General features: G+C 38.8%; 1 protein-coding gene, 1 long non-coding RNA gene and 1 pseudogene across 3 annotated transcripts in view; 2 read left to right on the plus strand and 1 right to left on the minus strand.

Moving 5' to 3' along the window:
- Positions 1-5336: 5336 nt before the first annotated feature.
- LOC103593919 lies at positions 5337-5733 on the plus strand (annotated as a pseudogene).
- Positions 5734-8910: 3177 nt separating this feature from the next.
- On the minus strand, positions 8911-9618 carry LOC103593918. Its single transcript, XR_550796.1, has 2 exons — positions 9281-9618; positions 8911-9141 (listed from the first exon to the last, which is right to left on the minus strand). It is a non-coding gene; the product is annotated as an uncharacterized LOC103593918 (long non-coding RNA).
- Positions 9619-12234: 2616 nt separating this feature from the next.
- TMEM161B (transmembrane protein 161B) overlaps positions 12235-15532 on the plus strand; it is a 67236-nt gene continuing 63938 nt past the window's right edge. The window contains exon 1 of one of the 2 annotated variants that reach the window (XM_008577040.1): positions 12235-12384. In XM_008577040.1, coding sequence (XP_008575262.1) covers positions 12382-12384 — 3 coding nt within the window. In that variant the 5' untranslated portion in view covers positions 12235-12381. The remainder of the gene's footprint in view (positions 12385-15532) is intronic. The other variant, XM_008577042.1, reaches the window with a different exon arrangement.

Here is a 15532-nt window from a genome sequence, read left to right on the forward strand (position 1 = left end):
CAGAGAGAAAGTCAGCTCCTCACGTATTCTCCTTTTAAAGCCCTCAGAACCATGCCCATGACCAGCATTAAACCATCAACTTATTATTCCATTTACTAAGACATGGTCCTCTCAATGTAATTACCTCTTCAAGGCCCCACGTTTCAATTACCAGAATAGTATTTCCTACCCTCTTAACACTGTCACAGTGAAGGTTAAGTTTCTACTACATGGATATTGGGGAACATAATTCAATCCAAGTCACCCTCCATCCAGTTTAAGGGGGAAAATTACTTTAAAAAGAATGAACATATAATTTATTATCTCAAGCATGATGTTTTTTTGAGTGAGAGTGCTAGTTGTCATTATACTAAGAAAATTAGTAAACAATACTGCACCGGGCAAACCAGGACTGACTGGCTAAACCAACATCTAATCAACAAACTCTTAAGCTCCTTGTGTGACCCGCTTTATTTTCCATCCCCTTCCCTCTATAGAGAAAATCCCTATCTTGAATTTTGTGGTTACTATTCTTTTGCTTTAATTTATAGATTTACTTCTTATGTTTCTAATCTTAAGGTATTGTTTAATCGGTTTCTTAATTTATATATGTGGAACCTACTGTAACATCCTTCGGTAAATTGCATTTTTGCTCAGCATTTTGTTAATGAGATTTATCCATGTCCATGGACTTGTAATTTATTTTTTCCATTGCTATATTCTACTGCATTAGTGTACACAATGTATTTAACCACTCTACTATTAATGGACAGTGGGATTGTTCCAGTTTTTACTGTTATAAATAATACGGTTATGAATTTTCTTGCTCATGTCTCCTGGTACACATTTTCCTGGGCCATTAAAGATGTGCATATTCAAGTTTACTAGATAATGACAAATTGTTTTCCAAATTGATTACATCAATTTACACTGCAACCAGTAATATTTAAATGTTCTGGTGACATTGTCAGACTTCAAAATTTTTGCTTGTGTGGTGGGTGTGAAATGGTATTTCTTTGTGGTTGGGTATCTCTTGAGGTTTTTCTCCTCTACAAATTGCCTATTTGGGATGGAGGTGGGGTGGAGAGCATTATCTGTTTTCTTTTTTATTGAATTATAATAGTTCTTTACACAATCTGAATACTAACCCTTTTGCCAATAATATGTGTTGCAAAGATCTCCCAGTTTGTGACTTGTCTTTTACTCTCCCTATGGTGTCCTTTTTTTTAATTGTAGAAAATGCTAAAACATATGTAAAAGTATGCAGAATAGAATGATAAGCTCCCATTTACCTATTACTTAGCTTCAACAATTATCCACTCATAACCAGTCTTGCTTCATTTATACTGCCATCTACTTTCTCCATCTCTTATTATTTTAAAGTATATTCCAGACATTATATCATTACATCTGTAAAAATTTTAATATGTATCTCTAAAAGATAAAGAATCTTTAAAAAATATGGCTGGCCAGTTGGCTCAGTTGGTTAGAGCATGGTGTTATGACACCAAGGTCAAAGGGTTCAGATCCCTGTACTGGCCAGCCACTGAAAAAAGATAAAAAAAAAAAAACCCACCCCAAAACCTCAAAACAATAAAAATTACTATGATCACACAAAAAGTAATTTATAATAACTGCATACTATCATCAAATATTCAGTAAGCATTCAAATTTCTATCATAAATATGACTTTTTAAAACACATTTGTTTGAATCATAATCCAGATAAAATCCTGCAATAGCTAACCTCCAAAATGGCACCCAATGATCCATACCCATTTGGTATTCACACCCTTGTGTATTACCCTCACATTGTGTCTGTGGTGGTCTGTGTGATGATATGTCACTGTTGAGGCTAGGTCAAAAGGACATAAAAGACATGATAGCTTCTGCCTTTCTTTCTCTCTTGTAATACTTGTTTTAGTGGGAGACAGGGACTGCTATGGAGAGGCATATATAGTGAGAAAGTGAGGTATTCTGCCAAACAGCCACTTAGAACTAATGTATCCTGCCAACAGCCATGTGAGTAAGACATCGTGAAAGTGGATCCTTTAGTACTAGTTAAGCCATCAGATGATTGCAGCCTCAGCTGACATTTTGACTGATATTTCACAAGAGACCTGGAGGAGTTAGTGAAAGTTTGAGAAGCCCTGAAGAAATTGTTTGTAGATGTATGATAACCTTTAAGGAGGTCAAAGGCAAGGTCTTAACAGATTAGAAAAGTCTCATTGGAAACTGGAAGAAAAGTGGCTCTTGTTACATAGTGGCAGAAAGTTTAGCAAATTTGTTACCTGCAGTTATGTACAAGGTAGGAAACGTACCTAAGGAACTGAGTGATCTAGCTAAGGAGACTTCCTGACAGAATGCTAAAGATGTCACCTGGTTTCTTCCTCTTGCCTCTAGTATGTGTGAGGAGTTACGTTAAAGGAAGGACTGGTATATTAGTCTGTGTTCCTATAACAGAAATACCTGAGACTGGGTAATTAAGAGGCTCATTTGGCTTACAATTCTGTGACAGCTGCATCGTGCATGGGCCTCAGGCTGCTTCTACTCATGGCGGAAAGTGGCAGGCACCTGGCAGGTACAAGTAGATCACATGGTGAGAGGAAGCAAGAGAGAGAGAGGAGGTGCCAGGGTCTTTTAAACAATCAGCTCTCGTGGGAACTAATAGAGTGAGAACTCACTCATTAATCCCCCCACCCAGGGAGAGCATTAATCCATTCATGAGGGATCCGCCTCTGTGACTCAAACAGATTCCAGCACTGCCACATTGAGGATCAGATTTCCACATGAGTTTTGGTGGAGACAATACATCCAAACTCTGTCAACTGGTAAGCAAAAAAAGAGGCAGAACTTGCTGGATTTCAAGATTCCCAGCCTCTTCAGATGACACATGATGTTAGGAAATGTCTCTGAGCAAAGAACAAATCCAGGGTATTGCTAGGAAAACATAAAGTTGGAGGTAGAGTTGTAAAGTTCTTTAAGACCTCGGAAAGATCTAAAGTAAGCCTCAGAGTATTTTCTTTTTCCCCATTTTCTTTTGGTGGCTGGCCAGTACTGGGATCTGAACCTGTGATCTTGATGTTATAAGGCTATATTCTAACCAACTGAGCTAACCACCCAGCCCTCTGAGAATACTTTCATTCAGACATAAAGGGTGTGCCTCAGAAAATTTCTAAGTCCAATCACAGGTTTCTAAATTTAAAGGTGTTCACAACAGTGAAAGCTTGAAGTAGAGAAGAGTTTTATATAGAAGAGATTTGCAGGTGTTGTTTTGGTCTAATAAACTCAAATAAAATTCACAGGAGACCCACAAAGTTTTCAGAATTATATTGGCAGAAACTGCCAGCCCGGACTGAAAGGGACAGAGTACCAAATGAAAAGAGGCTTGTGGACACCCAAGCTTCTATTGGCAGAGAGCATGCAGAGCTGTAAACATGGAAAAGGAAGAATGACTCAGTGAGTAGATCCAAGAGCCCAGAAGGCAGAGCTAAGAGTCATGGAGAATTACTTCTAGGACTTCAGTCCTAAACAAGGAACTGCCAGTCTGTGCCCAGGTAAATGAATTGCGGGATTTCTGTCAATCTGTGTACCTTCAGTTTCCTCCCTTTTAAAATAAACATGTCCACAGTGATTATCTTTTTTCTATTAAGTTTTTGGGGACAAATACTGTGTCTTTAGTTTATAGTAGTCTTCAGATCAAAAGAACTCTATTTGAGGAGTTGTACTTACAGAAGTATACCTGAAGTGTATTGTCCACATCTGAACCTGGTTTAAATTTCTAGAATAGAACTAATGCTCTAATGGATGAGAGTTTTTGGAGGGGATGAATGGATTTTACTTATCAAGGAGTGTGAATCATTAGAAGTCAAATTGTGATAGCCAGCCTTCTAATTTTCATGCTCTTGTGTAGTCCTTTCCCACATTATATCAGGGATTGTGTGTGACTAACAGTATACAGTAGAAATAATGGTATATCACTTTGAGTGATTGTGGTTTGTCTCTCTCAGATCACTTGCCCTGGGGAAAGCCAGTTGCCATGCTGTGAGGAAACTCAGGCAGCCCTGTGAATGAGCCACCTAGGAAGCAGATCCTCTATCACCAGTCAAGCCTTCAAAAGACTATAGTTCAGCTAACAGCTCGACTGCAAATTCATGAGAGAGCCTGAGCCAGAACAGCTAGTTAAGCCACTACAGGATCCCTGACTTTTAGAAACTGTATGAGACAAATATTTTTAGTTTTAGGCTTAGGGTAGTTTGTAATGCAGCAATAGAAAACTAATAAGAGTTCACATGTTGCTTCATATGTCTTTTAAGTCTCTTTTAAATTAGTTTTCTCCACCTTGAACTTCTCCTTCTCCCCATCTCTCTCTTGCAACATATTTCTTGAAGTTAATTTGTCCCAAGATTTTCTGATTGGATTTTCCTCATTTGAACAGGCATGTTGTTTAACATGTTTTTGATATTTCCTGTAAATTGGCAGATGGATCTAAAACCCAATTAGTGTTAGGTTCACTTTTGGGGGGGAAGATTTTTAATCAGGGGTGGTGTTTTTCATTAAGAAGCATGTAACGTTTTTCTGTTTGTCATGATAGCAGCTGTTGATGTACAATGAATAAGTCCATTTATTTATTAGGAATTTCAAAATGGCAATTTTCTAATTCCTCCTTCATTAGCTGAAATACATGTATAAAGAGAAACTTCCCATCATCTACCATTTGGTTACCTACAGCTCATATAGGAAAGGCAGGATAAATGCTTAATTACCTTTTTTCTCGTTCTCAAAATAATGAATTGATTCCATAGCATCGTCTAATGTTGACCAACTAGATGTTTCTTGTTGGTTTTACTATCATTAAGAACTCACGGATTTAAAAACATTTGATATGTTCCAATCCCATGGCATTTAGTGTCCTTTTGATACTGAAATTGTCGTTTGACATTCTTTGGCCACTGGGATGCTTTTCAGCTGTCTTGAGTCCATTTGACATGACCCTAAGCAGTCTATGATGGTTTCCTTGCTATCTTGTACAAAAAAATATTCCAGGCTCATCTTGTGCATTTCCTGAGCCTTACTGAAATCAGCCACTACTCCAAGCATTTATGGTGTCTTTTGAGCAGCAGTTTTTAATTTTAATGTGTTTAAATATGTTACCATTTTCTTTATAGATTTTACATTCCCTACCACAATATCATACAGATATTCTATCTTGACTTGTATAGGTTTAATAGGTTTTCCTTTCATAACTAAATTTTAAATCACTTGAAACTGCTCTTTCCCACTGCTACTGAGTTGGGTGGAGGTGGAGGCTCAGGCTCGGATACATTCAAGATTCAGCTTCACCCATAACTCATCGCCATGGCCAAGTAAGGCATTGCTGCTGGTGGTGTAATTAACATGAACACTGCTTTACAAGAGGTGCTGAAGACTGCCCTCACTCCTGATGGCCTAGCACATGGAATTCATGAAGCTGCCAAAGCCCAGACAAGCGCCAAGACCATCTCTGTGCTTGCATCCAACTGTGATGAGCCTGTGTATGTCAAGTTGGTGAAGTCCCTTTGTGCTGAACACCAAATCAACCTAATTAAGGTTGATGACAAGAAAAACCAAAGGGACTGGCTAGGCCTCTAAAAATGACAGAGAGGGAAAACCCCATAAGGTGGTTGGTTGCAGTTCTGTACTAGTTAAGGACTATGGCAAAGAATCTCAGGACAAGAATGTAACCAAACAGTATTCTTCTAAGTGCAAGAAATAAAATAAAAAATATGTTGTTAGAGCAGTGCTGATAACACCAAGATCTTTTGGAGGTGATAAAAATGTTCTAAAACTGAAAATCGTTTGTGTGTAGTTAAAATATTTATTTCTACTTTTAATAATGATGGACTAGGTAAAATTTAGATTAGTCATCTGAGAACAACTAGAAAAGCTGGACAAAATATAAAACAAAGACCTGAAGTTATTAGAGAACTAATGAGGCAGTGAGTAACCCACAAGAAAAATACAGAGTTGTTAAGTCCAGTATTTATGAAAGCTTTTCCTCTGGGGCATCTGTTGATTCTTGAAAAGATGGCTGGGAAGCTGTACAGAGTTTCTAACTCATGGAGTTTACAGCACGGGGCTGGCCCGTGGCTCACTCGGGAGAGTGCGGTGCTGATAACACCAAGGCCACGGGTTCGGATCCCACATAGGGATGGCCGGTTCGCTCACTGGCTGAGCGTGGTGATGACAACACCAAGTCAAGGGTTAAGATCCCCTTACCGGTCATCTTTAAAAAAAAAAAAGAAAGTCTGCTCTGGTAAGCTCTGCAGGCTTTGAGTTGGGACTTCACAGGTATATACCCTGAGAGAAAGTATAAACTGGAAGTATACCTGCCCAGATTCTAATCATCTCAATCACTTACTGGATTAAAATGATCTTGGAATACTAGTGCCAAAGCCCCTGCCAGGAGACATAAATCCTTTCTGTAGAAAATACCATCATATTGGACCTCAAAGTATAATTTCTTCATATAAAATTCAATCAAAATATTTTTGACATTCAATCAAAAATAACATAAACAAAATAAAATTAAATGTAAATAATGTAAAAATAACACAACATAAAGGTAAATAAAAGACATCAAAGTAAGAAATGATAAACAACAACAAAGAAACAAGAGAAGCTTCAGATAATACCACCCCCATAGTTATTAGACACAGACTTTAAAATAACTTTGATTAATATGTTTGAAAAAAGAAACAATCAGATTTTAACATATAAAAAAAATACTGAACTGAAAGGTAAAATGAACTATCCAGAATGAAACATAGACAAATGAATGGAAAAACGTAAGGATTAAAGTAAAATAGTATAACACACATATAAGTGGAGTACCAGAAGAGGAGAAAGAAGAGAGTGGAAATGAAGGAATATAATCCCAGACTTATGATTTTTTGACTTTAAGATGAAATACTCATTCAGTGGAAACTGAACTTTGAATATCCATCAATTTCATTTACTAATTTACTGATGGGTTGTAACCATGGATTCTGTTTATCACTTTCAGTACAGTATTCAATAAATTACATTGGATATACTACACTTTATTACAAAATAGGATTTGCATTAGATGATTTTGCCCAACTGGAGGCTAATGTAAGTACTCTGAGCACGTTTAAGGCTAAACTATAATGTTTAGTAGGTTAGGTGAATTAAATGCCTTTTCGACTTATCATGGGTTTATGAGGACGTAACTACCTCATAAGTCAAGGGCATCTGCATCTGATGAGATAAGAAGCTGAGAATATTCCAAAACAGTCTAAGGACAGCAGATCCAAATTCAAGAAGCATTACAAACCTCAAAAGGAAAAAAAAAGACAAAAACAGAAAACAAAGAAAATAACATGAAGGTACATCAAACTTAAGTCAAACATCTTAAAAGCAGCCAGAGGGTAAAAGAGATTATCTTTAAAAAGGCAAAAATAAAGCTAACATTATTTCTTAGAAGAAATAATGGAAGCCAGAAACCATGGAATGTATTTTCAAAATAATAAAGTAGTCAGCAAAAAGGTTCTTTGAAAATGAAAGCAAAATAGGCAGTTTCAGGATACAAAAACTGAGAGAACTTGTCACCAACAGATACCCACAAAAGGAAATATTAAAGCATGTCCCTCAGAAAGAAGAAATATGATCCCAGATGGCAGTTCAGATTCAAGGAGTCACAAAGTAACAGAAAACAGAAAAAGTAAATGTTTGGGTAAATGTAAGCACACATTAATTATATAAAAATAACAATGTCTTAAGAAATACACCCAAGGGCCGGCCCCGTGGCTCACTCGCAAGAGTGTGGCTCTGGGAGCGCAGTGGCGCTCCCGCCACGGGTTCAGATCCTATATAGGGATGGCTGGTGCGCTCACTGGCTGAGTGTGGTGCGGACAACACCAAGCCAAGGGTTGCGATCCCCTTACTGGTCACACACACACAAAAAAAAAGGAAAAAAGAAAAAAAAAAAGAAAGAAAAAAAGAAATAGACCCAATACCAGCCAGCTGCAAAAAAACCCAAACATTCAGGAAATATATATTAAGAATAAACAATCACTATAACATGGGGTGGGTGTAATGGATTGATTGTCCCCCCCAAAACTTGTTGGAAGCTTGAATTGTGTCCCCCAAGTTTTATGTAATAGAAACTCGGTCCCCACTTTGACTGTTAAGAGGGTGGGAAATCCTATTATGGTTATTGAAAGGCGGGGCCTTGAAGAATGATTAGATTACAGGACCATGCCATAGTGAATGGATTAATGATGGTGGTCAGGGGTGTGGTTCTGAGGACTTTAAGAGTGCATGAGGAACTATTTTCCTCCCTCTGCTCCATCATTTTCACAATGTGATACTCTGCCATCACTGTTGCCACCACCAAGGCTCTTACCAGATATGTTCCCTGGACTTTGGACTTCCCAGCCTCAGAAGCTGTAAACAATAAATTTTATTTTCTTTATAAATACCCAGTTCTGTGTATTATGTTATAAGCAACAGAAACAGACTAATACAGTGGGGTGGTAAATTAGTAACTGAAATTGGTGTATTCTCAGGTGGTTACATTGTCCAGGAAGAGGTACAATACTAAATTATCTTAGAACTTGATATACCAAAGTTCCATGTTGTAATACCTAAGGCAAACACTAAAAAGAGTACTAAAAAATATATAACTGTCAAGCTTACAGGGTAGAAGAAATAGAATTAAAAATAATCAGTCTAGAAGAAGACAAAAGAAGAGAAAATAAACATAGGAGAGGTGAGATAAATATTTTTAAAAAAGGTAAATAGTATATATTTTGGTTTCTTTTTACTCTCCGCACTCAGGATTTCTTTCATGTCAAAGCAATCATACTGGGCCCAATTTTACATCCTGCTTCTAGTTCAGGCTTCTATAACAAAACTACCATAAACTGGGTGACTTAAACAACAGAAATTTATTTCACAAAGTTCTGGAGCTAGGAAATCAAGAGATCAGAGTGCCCCGATGATTGGGTTCTGGTGAGAACCCTCTTCCTGGTTTGCAGATGTCTATCTTCTTGCTGTGTCCTCACATGGTGAAGAGCAGAGCGAGGGAAGCAATCTCTCTATTGTCTCTTGCAAAGGTATTAATTCCATCATAAGAGCTCCACCCTCACAACTTAATCACCTCTCAAAGATTCCACCTACTAATACCACACCATTGGGGCTTACGGCATAAAATGCTCTTTTAACTTAGAAAATAAACATTTACCATTAGAAAGACAATTGACTTTTTAAAATATCTAGATAATATTCGACTTAATCACCTCTCAAAGATTCCACCTACTAATACCACACCATTGGGGCTTACGGCATAAAATGCTCTTTTAACGTAGAAAATAAACATTTACCATTAGAAAGACAATTGACTTTTTAAAATATCTAGATAATATTCCACTCAGCTTACATGACAGAATTTGACCAATCTCTTACTGTTGTACATAAGAATGTTGCTAACTTTTTACCATTATAAGTACTGCTACAAGTAACATCTTTGTTCATAAAGCATTTTAAAGGCAATTTAACTAACATGATTTTGTTCACAACATTCATTTGAATGGTACTATACTTGGGCCGGCCTGTGGTTCACTCGGGAGAGTGTGGTGCTGATAACATCAAGGCCACAGGTTTGGATCCCATATAGGGATGGCCGGTTAGCTCACTGGGTGAGCATGGTGCTGACATCACCAAGGGTTAAGATCCCCTACCGGTCATCTTTAAAAAAATAATAATAATAAAATAAATAAATAAATGGTACTATACTTAACAGGAGGGTGGGAGAAACAGAACAAAAACAAGGTCCCAACTCTCTAGGCATTTATAGTCTGATTAGAAAAACAATACACATTAGGGAAAAAAAAAAGAAAAAAACAATTACAAAGAAAGCATATAATAATCATACTTATTTTTTTAAAAAGGCAGCAGAAATTTCTTAAGAGAGGAAACTAATAAGAACATTTTGCAAAATATATGGACATATGTATGGGTTCTGGAAAAGGAGGTAGGTTTTGTTGTTGTCTTAAGTATCTGAAAACAATTCTCCTCAGAACATTTCAATTCATCACAAAGCCCTAATGGTAAGCAACCAAGACTTTTCTCAAAGATTGCACTCCTAACTCCTTTGCCAAAACTGTTGAATTTCTTTTTAATCTCCATCATACACATTTTTTTCCCTTTCGTTATTCTCCCCTTTCTGTGTATTTTTGTCAAAGCTCTCCACCTATTTTAAGTAACAGAAACAGACAAATTCCTTTATTTCAAGGTAAGTAACCAAAAAAAAAAAAAATACACACACAAACACACATACATATGTATATTTACACACACACACATTATTCTACAGGGTAAAAAAGACTGGGCAACACTGCCATATAACATATATGCATTTTAATCATTAAAATACATTACTTATATAACATTTTTCACACTATAATAGATCTCTATTATAACTGTCTAAAATATAAACATCAAATGATATTAACTAAGGGTTATTTATCAACTTGTCATACACCAAATAAGGAATAGAAAACCCCTTGATCTATTAAAAATGATAAGCAGATAACAAAAACTGATTTTTTGGATTTACTCCGGCAGGAATAAATGGATTCCATCCTGATAATAATTCCAGTCTTACTATAACATAGGAGATGCTTTGTGAAGCTCAGTAAGGCTGCCGGATGTAAGAACCAGTGTCAGAAATGAAAGAGTAAAACTTAACAGGATGTGTCCTCACTTACAGACTAAAAGACACCTTCCTCCTCCACCTTTTCTACCTCAAGGACAGATACACAGGAAGATAACTCCAATCCCTCTCTACCACACTTAGCATCTGCAGATGCCCTGGCACTTGTCTATTTACAAACCTGTTCCTATACAGCAGAAGAGAAGTTTTGGACTCACCCTCCGCAGGATCTGTTTCACAAACTATTGCCAAGCCCTACCGCAACTACTGTTTCTGTCAACACTTATGACACCTGCATTTTTAATTTTCACGCTATTCACCACCCCCAAAACAAAATTTAAAGTAAAAACAACAACAACAACAAAAAACATAACCCATACACCCAGTCTCTGTTCCCCTAATATAAACATCTGCAATACGTACACTTCTTTTGGATGGCTCAGAACTCTGATTCTCAAGGGCCTTTGGGCCATTTATAGCTTCAATATCATTCCCTACAAGTACTTTGACAAGGAGAGTGAAACTTAATATCCATTGCCAACCCCTTGCCTGCCCAAGCTTCTTAACTTCCGAAGCTTTCTACTTTTCCTCCCCAAGTCCAACATCATGACAAAATTTGACACTATGGCAAAAAGAGAACTCATGGATGAAATTACAGACAGCCACCACTTAAGTAAGGACCTCCCAATCATGAGATCATTTCTGGGTTGAAGGTGCTCTGTATATCCATTTCAAGCCTGCTTCTAGTATTATGTTTCATTATAATCAAATAAAAAGGCAGAAAGGGTTGACTGGTACAGGTTTTGGGGAAAAACAAAAACAAAAACAAAAAACTAAGAGGTATATATGGGAGCTTCATTTCTTTCCATCTGATGCCAATTCTTTTTTTTTTTTTTTTTTTTTTTTTTAACTAAAAGGAAACCGTCAATATCGGAATGTATTTAAAAAGTAGAATTTTCTTCCTGGCTTCTCTGTTCTTGGTAGATGTCCTTCTGGCTTCAGCTGGTATCTGTAGATAGTGAAGAAACTCCTCAAAATCAAATTCTACGGTCCTGAGGGAGGGGAGGGCCGCAGGAACAGAAACGACAGAGGATCTATGGAGATGAGGAAAGTCTCCAAGAGAACGAGTCAGGAAAACGAAAGGGTAAAAAGAGAAAGGGCGTTGGTTAAGCTGAGACAATAACTGTATTGTTTCAGCACAAGCACAGCCTAACCGTGATCTTTACCATCACTAAATCCGCTGGGTCTGGGGTCAACTCCCACTCCAGCCATTTTTGCGCCTCCATCACCATCCAGAGGGATGATGCGCTCCGGCCGAAACCGCCCAACCTACCTCAGGATCCTCGCAGGCGCGGCAAGCGCACTCCGCCCGCCCACCTACCTGTGCTGCGCCTGCGCCTCGCCCGCGCGCTCCCAAGGTCAGTACCGCCCCCAGCCCCTAACATAGCACCCACGGAAATTGCTTTAAAGGACGTCCTGCGTATCTTCACCTCTGCGTGGCGTGGGGTCGCCGGCGCTCAGGAGAGAGGAGGGACTTCCTGTCCCGCGCGGGCAGAACTTCCGGCAGAGCCGGAAGACCCTTTACCTCGCGGTTTCCAGAGGCTCCTGGTAGCGGGACGCGGAGGGGAGGTCCGGGACGGTTCCGGCGGCTGCAAGGTGTCCTGTCCACGACCTGTCCTTGGCACCATGGTGAGTTCTTCTGTGAGGGCATGAGTGACAACAGTGGGGAGGAAAGGACTGGGGAGTCAGTCCTGTGAAGGGAGCTGGTCGGGTGCCGTGCTCAGAACGAAGCCGGCTGGAGCGCTGGGATGAGCCGCTGGGCAGGACCCACCACCTGCCCCGGAGAACTTCAGCTCCTGAGGAAGCAGCATCCGTCCTGCCAAGGCCGCGAGACTAGCGGGGTGGAGGGTGGGAGCGGATCTGTCAGGTAGTACGGAGTAGGTAGCCTGCCTTTTTCTGCTCCATTCACTGTGTGTGGCCCATGGCACCAGGTGGTCCCAGAGTTGACCTTGGGACCTCCTTCCTTTCACCTTATTCTGCCGTAGGGCAATGGCCAAGACCTTCAGATCTTAGAAACGCCGTTAGTCTCTTCAGGTAGACGCAACGGGTCACCTCATTGTAGAGGATCAGCACCTGTCACTTAAAGAAACGGCAGAGTAAGCTTGTCTTTCAAACTCAGACACTTCGGAATTGGAAGAGGTGTGAGAAAAAAATCAACATTTAGTATGGGCAGACTTTCCTGGAAAGGAATATTGCAAGGTCGTGGAGGATGAAACTACTGCAGTAGGGAGAATGCCTTGATCATAAGATCTACAAACCTCTCAAAGGTTAGGCAAAAAGGGGTTTTCTTTTCTAGGGAGGGTAAATAACGCTGGAAAGAACTGGATGTGGGATGGTGGATGAAAGGGTGGTATGATTTAACAATACCCAGAGAATATTTTACCCTGAGGCCATCCTTTTCTGTGGAGGAGCTGTTAAGTAGAGTTTATATTCTGTTTTGTGTTGAGGGTTGGCTAAAGTTCAGGGACTTAGGGGAAGAGAATCTTAAAGTTTGGTTAACACGCATTTTGTTGTAATTGATCTGTGGGGACAGATCAGCAAGTCATCTATGAATCAAAGAATGGGGATTTGGAGGGTCTAGGTCTGGCCTTGTCATAAGTAAGCAAGAGGGGTGGGCAACCATGAGTCTTATCCAGGTTTTATGAGGAACAGTGATTCTTTGCAGTAAGCTGTTTCAGGGGACACAAAAGGGTGGGGGAAATGTCTTAACCTTTGCTGTTTTTCAAGATCACAGAGCTCTGGTAAAATTCAACATTGTCAGTTACTTGACTGTATAAAAAATTTCAAACCCTCATCTGCAGGGGCTTCCCGTCTTGGAACTTAGCTTCAGTTTGCCATGCTTTTTCAGGGCCAAATGTTCGGTTATTGAATGACTTTTTGAAACTTGACAATATAAAACGAAGGCTTCCAAAATAGTGTAGTTCCTGATGCACTCTACCAGATAACCTATGTCTCTTTGAGCACTATGTTGGTGGGGGTTTTTTTGTTTTTAACTTCAGTGAGTGATATGGTTTGTATTCATTTAAGAGAGTTTTGTTTGGTTTTTCTTTTCATATCACTGAAATTGGACAAAGATAGGGAACAGTAGAACTGGAAGGAACCAAAGCCTAATCACGTCTGCCACCCCCACAACCCGCATCCAGTTTTACAGAAGGAAGAATCTGGGGGTCTAGAAACAGGCAGTGATTTACCAAAGGTAACAATAGTTTGGCACAGTCCGGACTAAAACTCAGATCTTTGCTTCTGTAATTTAAGCTTAATTTTTGGTTTCTTGGCCTGAAAAGCTGAAGATAGAGTGTAATTAAAAATCCTTAAATTCGTCATAATTATGGAGAAGCTCAATGTGACCTTGTTCCCAGTATTCTGGAATAGTAGAAAGAGAACACTTCTACTCCTGCCAGCTCAAAAAAGGTAGTTACGTTTTAAACTAATGCAATCTCATGCTATTTCTCAGAATGTCTCTTAAGAACTACCAAGGGGCCACATAGTTGGCTCTCTCCATTCTGGTATTATTTATATTTCTGAATTAGTTACTCAACTGCGTTTTGTTACACCTCTCGCTGTGTAACAGAGACGCAAAAGATTACTCAAAGCAACATGAATGTGATGAGAGCCCGAAAGGACTGTACCTCAGCAACTCCTCTGTTAGAAGGAGGAACTGGGTAGCAGTCCTGAGTTGGTTTTTGCTCCAATTTTTATTGAAAAGACAAGGAAATTACAGGAAAAGAATAGATGGTTAATCAATAATAGTAAGAACATACAGAAATTGGCTGTGTAACAATCTCCATCCAAGCATGCATGGTTCAAAATAGCTTAAACAATATACCAAAAAATGAGTCATACATCTAAGCTATGTAACATGCGAGAAACAATAAAAGTCATGAAAGTGCCTGACTTCTTGAGAAACTCACAGAAACAGCTTAAAGCAAAATGTGGAAAAACCCCTATGTACTAACTAATCTAGCAAAACGTCCTTGGAAATCTTAACTCAAGTTTTCCCAACATTTAAGCTTTGTTGTATTAAAGGTTATTCCCCATAGAACAATCCCTGTTCTGTTTCAGTTCTCTTGTTCACATTAAAGGCTTTAAACCTGAGTGGGTTTCCTTCTTACAAAATCTTCTAATGAACCCATTATGTTAGCAATCTGTATATAATCCCTTACCTAAACATTGATTAGAATTGATTTGGTGGGCTCTTGCCCCCCTAGCTGTAAGCTCTTGCTTCCTGTCCGAGGAGTTTTGTCCCATACATGCACTACCTAAAAACCCTATATTAAAAAATCAACTGAGAATCAACATATACTTGATTAGAATTGATTTAGTGGGCTCTTGGCCTCCTAGCTGCAGGCTCTGGCCTCCTATCCAAAGGCTTTTGTCCCATGCATGCATTATCTAAAAACCCCATCTAATAATCAAATAGGAATCAAGATTTTTAACTCTCTATAGAGTTTTAACTTTTCCATCTATGATATTGATAATGTCTTTATATATACAAGTGTGGTCAGTGCTTGGAATCCTTCAAAAGAAGGGGTTTAACTATTAGACGAAATGAACATGGGCTGACTTTATTTAGGAATCAATTTATTTAGGATTGAATTGAGAACTTCATTTATATTGTTTGGGCCTGATGGTATAATGCAAAGAACACTAGACTTGAACTCAGAAGATCCAGATTCTGCCCATTATTAGTTACATGAATTTGGTAAAATCACTCAACTTTCATAAGAGTTGCAAATTCATCCTAGATAGGAGTGGGACTTGATGGAATTAAGTCACC

Source organism: Galeopterus variegatus, unplaced genomic scaffold (genome assembly GCF_000696425.1).
Source record: "Galeopterus variegatus unplaced genomic scaffold, G_variegatus-3.0.2 Scaffold1440, whole genome shotgun sequence".
NCBI lineage: Eukaryota > Metazoa > Chordata > Mammalia > Dermoptera > Cynocephalidae > Galeopterus > Galeopterus variegatus.